The sequence below is a fragment of the Aplidium turbinatum genome, chromosome 17, assembly GCF_918807975.1.
Source record: "Aplidium turbinatum chromosome 17, kaAplTurb1.1, whole genome shotgun sequence".
Lineage (NCBI taxonomy): Eukaryota > Metazoa > Chordata > Ascidiacea > Aplousobranchia > Polyclinidae > Aplidium > Aplidium turbinatum.
In genome coordinates this window covers 19,158,857-19,167,458 of record NC_137488.1, presented here as the reverse complement: position 1 = coordinate 19,167,458, position 8,602 = coordinate 19,158,857, and the positions used below count along the sequence as shown (strand labels likewise).

Below are 8,602 nucleotides of genomic sequence, written 5' to 3'. Positions count from 1 at the left end.
TAAAACTCTAGACCAGTGGTTCTTAACCTTTTTTCTATCAAGCCCCCCTTCAATCATGGTCATGAGCCTCGCGCCCCCCTAGACTTTAAATAAGTATCATACCAAAAAAATTGCATTTTTGTCTGTTTATTGTACACATCAGCAAAATACTTGACACTGCTTCTTAGCAACTAGATTTTTGATGCGAGGTTTAACTCCAAAGAATGAATAACGTAAGTCTCCTTCAACTCTCAACCTGTTTCTGTACTTGGTCTTGATAGCAACGAGAGCAGAAAATGCAGCTTCACAAAGATACGTGGATCCAAACATTGTTAGAATTCGAAAAGCCCGAGTTGCGATAATAGGGTAAACAGGAAGGTAATTGGCCCAATGGCCCAGAACGTCTCAAGTTCCAGTTCTTTGAAGTCTTCTTTAGCTGTGAAGTTGAACTTCATCTCAAGAAACTCCTCTTGTCCTTCTTCGAAAATATCAACTACTTCGCATTGAAACGGGTTTCTGATGAACTTCCAGGCTTCACGCTTCTCATCCAGATCTGGAAAGTATTTGATGAACTCCGCTTTCAATTCATTAAGGTGGATTTCTATTTGTTTCTTCAACTCAGACTCAAAGTTACCATCTTTGAGAGCAGAATCCAAGTTACTGAAGCTCGCTGGATTTCCTTGTTCAATTCGACTCTTCCAGAGGTCAAGTTTAGCTATAAAAGTTCAAATGATGTCATGATGCTTAATGATGTTGATGTTTTTCCCTTGAAGCTAAGGTTGAGAGTATTCAATGCTTCGCAGATAAATACAGATAAATACAATAAAATACAAAATATGACAAACAGCATAGGTCCTAGGACATTAAAGTAATTAAAAAAAATTGAAATTGTTGTAGAGCTCGCGCCCCCCCTGAGAGAGGCTTCACGCCCCCCTGGGGGGGCGCGCCCCCCCGGTTAAGAACCACTGCTCTAGACCTTGTCTTAAAGAGCTATTTTTATTGCAAAGAATTGGTTTCATTTGTTGGAAGCTTGCTTTTGCTTGGGCTGTTCTTATGTTGAGCTCTGTTTTGTCTCTTGCATCCCAATTCACCATAGTACCGAGATATTTGAATTTTTGGACCTGTTTAAGAATTGTTCCATTAACTGATAAATTACAAATAAGAATTTCGGCTGTTTTTTTCTTTGTTATGAGCATTGTTTTTGTTTTCTTTTTATTTAATTTCATGCCAAATATCTTGCTTTTTGTACACACAATATCTAATGTGTTCTGCAGTTTTACGTCCGAATCGGCTATCAAAACGGTGTCGTCAGCATATCGTATGTGGTTAATGTTGTTTCCTCAAATACTAATACCTCTTTCATCTTCAATATGTCTTAAAATAATTTTGCTGTATAATGAGAAAAGGTCGGGTGATAGCACACAACTTTGTCTTACTCCATTCTGAATGGCTGTGTAGTCACTGCAGTCATCATTAATTCTGATAGTAGCTGATTGTTCGTAATATAAATTTTTAATAATTCCTAGATCTTTGTCGTCTATTCCAATTCTGTCGACGCTAGGGTAGTTATTAAGGCTCACTTTGACGGTGAAGCCGTTGTTAGAAGCTCGATAGTTTGATATAAATTTTAGTTTTTACAATATGGCTGCTATGCAGGGAAGTTGGCCCATTTCGTTGGTGGGTGCGTTGGCCACCATGGCCAACTTGCCTTCATGAGGTATTACATAAAATGAAGATTTATCTTTAAGTGGAAAAATAATAGTAGGAAAACGGTCAAGAGGAGCTCAAAGATTCACATTTTTGCACAATTTTCAACCACAAATCAAAAACCCTACTAAAATTTGGCAAGACGCACGAGATCGATCAAACTGGAACATCATTGTATAATGTACATCGAGGGCTGTATCAGCCATGATACCTACAAAGAGAGATGATATAGAATGATACTGGACTAATTAATACGATGACTTATTTTTTCAAGATTGAAGTATCAAGTATCCAAAATAAGTAAATCGCGGCTTTACATCGGCATAAAGCGATCAATAACAATAATTTACTTCTTAACATCGTTTTTAAGCCACAGATTGCGACAACTTATTCCTAACCCACATTGTAATAATAGAATAATTGTAGCCTAAGTAATTAGATGAAAAAAAACAATCGTGGAAATGTGTCTTAGCTGGTGTATGAAGAGGGCTGAAGATGTTGAGGAATGGTGTGAGTCGAAGAAAAATATGCAACCACTTCTCAAGCGACGGTCTAAAACGCGTACCCCACTTCGGAGAATTCTTTTCGGGTAGTAGGGAAATGGTGCCAATGAGTGAGAAAACAATCATGAGAAATCAATCAAAATTTTCATTTTGCTGAAAATTTCGCATTTTTGTTTGTGGTTACATAACTACAAACTTCGTCAGTGACGTAAATTCAAATAAAAGACGTCACTTTTTCCTACTAAATTAAACCAATTTTATTAAAAAATGACGCAACAGCTCAGGGCAGGTCTATAAAGAGAAATACAATGACGTTTTATAGCTGGTAAAATGTTTAACGCAATTATGTATCATGTAACCACCCACAAAAATGCGAAATTTTCAGCAAAATGGAAATTTTCAGAAGCTGTGAGGAAGCTGAAGGAATAGTTCAAATGACTCCAATTTTTTTTCGTAGGCTAATTAGATATATCTAAACAATATTGCATCTACCCAAACTAAAAATATTTTTGAAAAAAAATGCGTTTTTGATCCCATTTTTCGATTTTTGGGCCCCTAGAGGAGGCTGAAGACAATTTTTTACGAATCTCAAATTTTGTCATGATTGTTTTCTCACTCATTGGCACCATTTCCCCACTACCCCGAGAGAATTTAAAAAAAAAGTTCAAAAACGAGCCACCCTAAATTGCATAGGCCTACAATGCATATGCCTGTATAAAACGAAGCAATAATTAGAAAGCCAGTAAAATTGAGGAGAAAGAGAGCTTTTACACCGTTTATTATACCGAGTGATGGACATGTTGGCCACGTGGCCAACTTACTTTTCATGGTGGGCCAAATTACCTGCACAGGACGGCAAGATGGTCCATTTTAATTTTTTCGGAAAACTTGGAAATTTACATACCTAAGAATGTTGGTTTGATGCAAGAATATGTCCACTTCTAGAGTAATGAATTCTCTACTCTTCAATAGCATTCGCTTTAACATAATTATGTTTTGTTATTAGCTCACAAATTCAATTTTACATTTTGCTGGGCCAACTTACACGAGTCTCCCCTATCGGGTGTATTTTTCGTACAAACAAAATTTGAGGTGTGCTTTTAAGCACAAACTTTCCAAAATTATAGAGAGAAAAAAATCATAACTCGCGCTTCGTAAAAAAAAAACTTAGACAAGGGGGCCTGCCAAACTTACTCAAGGGAACTTTCAATTTGTTGGCACTAAAACGTTTGAAGATTTGTTGTATTGAAGTTTCTTTTTTGCATCTCGCTTTCTTGAAGCTTGATAATGTCAACCAAGTAGGCTACAGTAGACTGTTTATATCTGCTGTTGCAGTATCATAAGCAAATTGTTGACGTATCCATGCTGGATATTGCGTCTGTTCAGGAAAGCAGTAGGCTACTGCGTTCCATCAATCAATCATTTGATTTTTCGTCATTAACGCGTCCGTGACGAAAACGATACTAGACTATAACTACAAAACAGTAGGCTAGTAGTCGATATCGACCTACCAACACGTTAAGAAAGGGGAAAAGGTGGCAAAACCTTGAAAGTTAGCAAAGCCGTACTGCACATAATTCTCTGACCACTTTCTTTTTTTAGCAGGCATGTTAGGCTAAAGTTAAGCAACAGATGAACATATTATGCCTGGCGCATGAAATAAACACTGTTAGAAGTGTGCTGACTTCGTGCTTACTTTTATCATTCTTTCTTTGTTATTAAGTATGTTACATTAAAAAGGTTACATTTAAAAAGGTGTGGAAATCATGAGCCTTTCTTTTTTGTTGCATAAATATCTGTGTCTTAATACAGTGAAGAAAAAAATGTAAGCCTACCGGTCCAATACTGACTGATGGCTCATGGCTGACTACTGAACACTACCGCCGGTCAATACAAAGCCTTGAGCAAACCTGCCTACAAAAAAGTACAAATACAGTAGTGTGAGCGTAGGCTAAAAAATTTATTCGATTTCCTTACAAAAAAAGAATTTCCTTAAAAATTAAAAATAGAACTAACATGCAAAAAGCAAGTTCATGAGGAAGTTCATGTTTTGAGAAAATTAAGTTTTTCTTATAGATCGTTTTTACAATGTTACGTAATAATATATATTTTTGCATACTGTCGTGGACGTCGCTATAATAGCATCTGGACTGGAAGCCAAACGCTAGGCCTCATCTTGGGCAGCAAACAGGTTTGCCATATTGTTGGTTCTGACGCCCAAATTTTAGAAACTTGACATTTTTTTAATACATTTTCAGATTAAAATATGGCACGGTCGCAGCACTTTAGGCTATGGTAGTAATCAATCACACTGTTGACAAAATCAGCCCAAAATGCAATATTATGAAAAGCATCATCAAGATTCGGGAAAAGTTGCCCATTTCAAACCTAATGTTTTGTAAATAGGCTACTGCAGATTGATAAAACAGAGTTGTTTAAATTATTTACAATGCTGAAATATTTTTAAAAAACGCCAAAAATATATCAAAATGCCAAAGTCAAAGTAGTCTGCTAAACGCATTAAAAAACTCTCAAATTTTTAACACTTGGCGTTAAAATCGCCAATATGGCAATCCTGTTTGCTGCCCAAGACGAGGCCTAGCGTTTGGCTTCCAGTCCAGATGCTATTATAGCGACGTCCACGATACTGTGTTACATACAGATGGTACCATTACATCACGCGTCAAACACACAGATGTTTATTTACCATCACTTAAGCCGCAATCAAGTTTCGGCTGGACAATATTTTCCAAAATATTCGCTGATATACCATTCAGTAGGACGTGTGTTAATGTTTCAGAGGACGTTCGCGCCGAACCCCTGAAACAGCTTCGTCGAACCCCAGGGGTTCGATCGAACTCTGGTTAAGAACCACTGCTCTAGACCTTGTCTTAAAGGAGATATTTTATTGCAAAGAATTGGTTTCATTTGTTGGAAGCTTGCTTTTGCTTGGGCTGTTCTTATGTTGAGCTGTGTTTTATTTTCTCAGGGTCTTGCTAGCGTAGTGTCTAAAGGGGGTTGGGGGGGGGCAAATGCCCCCCCCTTTCATTTTGAGGTTATATTGTTATTATTATTTAAAAGAAATGCTTTCATACGGTTGGTTTAATTTTTTTTTTAATTTTGACGTATCAAACCATCAGGAGAGGAGGGTCCAGATCACTGCGTAGGCTAATTCATTCGCTTCAAACTTTTCTGTTTTGACATTTTGGATGCAAAATAAGAAGTAGCAGCGACATTCCGCAGTAACGGTGACAATACGTCACTCATAAAGTTTATTTAAAAGCATTGCTACCAACCAAGGTTTTGCAAACGTCCATTACAAACGTCACCCGTAAAGTCCCCAACGGCAATTATTGGCGGAAGAGGGCAGTGTCTGACGGGCAGGCATCCTGTAAGGCGGGCCTCGATGAACAGAGCACCAGACAGCCCGTTGCAACCAGTTCCCCTGAAGCTGCACGTTTCAATATAATTGGACCGCGACCGCAGTGGACATGAAGCTGGCCAACAGTGTGTGCGTAGCCTTCGCGTAGTCACGACCACCTTAAACAACCAAACAAGCGAATGGCCTCTGTCGACGATTTTTGACTGGGGGGGCAAGATTACGAAGAAAGGGCACTTTTTTTTACAAAATGGCAAATTTTTTGTCAAGTTTTAAGATAAGATATAGCGATAATGCTAATCTATCAGCTCACTATGTATTGTACAATTTGGGTAGAGAGGTAACTCACTATGTATTGAGTAATGATAGCCTACAAGTGTCCAGTATACAAAGAAGGGCATCATGCTATGTTATAATGATGCAACCTACTGTCAAGCCTTAAAGCAGCCTGCGGCCATGGCTGCTAAGTAGTGCTTGAATGACCGCCGGTGCTACCTCCTCAATCGGCCAAGTTTGGCCGCCGGTCTCTTCTAGCCAATTATTTAATTTTGCAATAGAATGATCGTGGATTAACTGTCGAAAATATGTAGTATCAAAGAGTGACGCAAAATTAGGTCAGCGAGTCATAATCGCCACTGTTGCATTGTGCGGGGATATTTGTTATTGATGGAATATATCCATCTGCGATCGCCAGCGCTGTAAGTCTTGTTTGTAATTCTCGACGTTTATTTTAACAAAGTCTTAATCCGAAGTGCTAATTTACATCGGCTGGCAATATTGTCGTTTTTATGTCGATTCGATGTTGTCGGACATTGAATCGTTGTTAAAAAGGAGAACTAGGTTAGACTGGTTAGTTGACATCCATGGGGAAAACATTTTTTGATCATATTTTGCAAAAATTATGCTTCTTTTAGTAATGTCCTTCACATCATTGAAATACTTATTTTATTACCTTGACGTCATCGTCAACACAATCATGTCGAGCGTTGTTTTTCGTTGCTAAAAAGAATTCTAGGGGAGTGGCGAACTTCTTTAAAATCAGCCACATTGGAGACGCTCGTGCGAGTGTCGTTAGATGGTCCCGCAGTAGGCTACTGGATTACAATTCCGATAAAGCAGTTATTGCGTGGTGCAACGATTCTATTGTAGAACGTCGCCCAGGCCCAGACTTCAACAACACTAAGTGATCATTTTGGCATTGTTGCATGTTTAATTCTATTTACTTGTGCTATCGTTATTTTTATTTTGTATTTTGGCCTCCAAGCACACAGATTTGGCCGCCGAGAAGGAGCTCCTGAAAAAAAAACGAGTTTTAAGGCCTGTAGGCTACTGTGTTGCAAAATTTTCTGCCGTAAATATTATTTTGAGGCAAAAATGAAAGATTATTATTAGGCTAAAAGCGAATAGCAGAAATTGTTATATTGCAAAATGTGCAGTTGCTTACATGACTGTAAAAGGGCACCATTGCCCCCCCTGCCCCTCCATCTGCAGAAAAATTGAGGGCAGGGGGGCATCCGCCCCCCCCTGCCCCCCCCCCCCGCTTCCGGCGCCCCTGGGCCTCTGTCTCAAATTTGGACCTGCACCAAACAAAGCCCAATGGCTATGATATTTTCTCAATTCAGTTCAATTTATTTTTTTTTGTCGGAAAACAGCAGCAATGATAAAGTTACAAATAATGAATGGGAACAAAACCAACAAAAGGAAAAGGTGGCAAAACTACAAAAGTTTAAAACGTGCATTCGATGCAAATTTAAAGGTTACGTACACGAAAGTAAATTAAGCACGGCCACCAAGCCTAACAGTTTAAAGTAGATGAACTACTTGGAAGAACCAGTTGACTCCACATACCTAAAGCAACTGGAGGTGTGCCAGTTGATGAAACTATGCGGGGAGGACTGAAGCTTACAACTAATATAAAAAAGAAAAATCAACAACACGAGCATTTAAAAATAAACAATAAACATACGGCATATTATTACATATTAAACAAAGGTTATTACATATTATAATATAAAATACTATGTACAGTGTGATCGTTTCATGTAAAATGAAGTGTTCGCAGCAACGACAGTGGTGTGATGTTGAATAGGAATTGATAACTGGTGGGTACAGGAATTTAGATTAATTAGGCTAACTTATTATTTGAGCATGATAAAAAACTGATGATCATGAATGATGAAAAATAAAGTGAAGATGATATGAAAATGATCTTGATGGCATGCGGGTGACTTCGGTATAGGAGAGGGATGGAGTTTCTTTGGAGTTTTTTGAAATGAAGTTCCAACCAAACTGTCTACCACGGGTCAGATATATCACGGGTAACGGGGCAGGCTTGGTAGTGTTGGAAGCCTCCAGCCCGGTTTCACACAGCTGGAGCCGACGACGATTTACAAACGTATTTGTGACAATACTGGGATATAGTTTTTCGGTCACTCCAAAGTTTTGATCGTTTTCCGTCTTTTAGTTGTGTCCTGAAGTCATCCAGTTTAATATCTGTGGAATGAACGTTGACTGTTTTACGACGTGCAGACTTAATTTAGTTTTAGGGATAAAAGAAATAAAGGTATTTTTATGAGTTACTACATTACTAAAATCTTTACCGACGTTAGTTTGGAGTTCAACTGTAGGCTATGCATTGAGCGGGATATCTGAACTATTTTCGTCTTGAGACAGAAAAATATTTTGTCTTTTGTTTCGAAATCGTAGCAATTTGGTTTCGTTCTGTGCATGTTAAAAGTATGAAATGCAGGAGAATGTTACAACGGAGAAAGCGTCATGAAGTGCAAATGAGGGAGCTTGCATATAAAGTGCTTGGTCTGGCAAGATATATGAACTATAGTTTCGCGTTGGGATGTTTCCAGCAAAATACGGTGTATTCCAAAATTTTGCTTTTATTTTATAACATAATTCCTTGTCTTGATCTTCTTTTTGAGTTCAACTCAAAACAAAAAGTCCTTTGCCCGATTTCTTTCAAACACGTCTAGTTTATAATGATTTTATCACGTTATAGCTCAACCAGTCCACTTTTTTTTTC

General features: G+C 38.2%; 1 protein-coding gene across 1 annotated transcript; it reads right to left on the bottom strand.

Moving 5' to 3' along the window:
- Positions 1-311: 311 nt before the first annotated feature.
- Positions 312-3,017, bottom strand: LOC145786290 (protein FAM200B-like). The gene is made up of 2 exons (XM_082597931.1): positions 3,011-3,017; positions 312-694 (listed from the first exon to the last, which is right to left on the bottom strand). The coding sequence occupies exons 1-2, from the start codon at positions 3,015-3,017 to the stop codon at positions 312-314; spliced, it is 390 nt and encodes a 129-aa protein (XP_082454057.1).
- Positions 3,018-8,602: the final 5,585 nt, after the last annotated feature.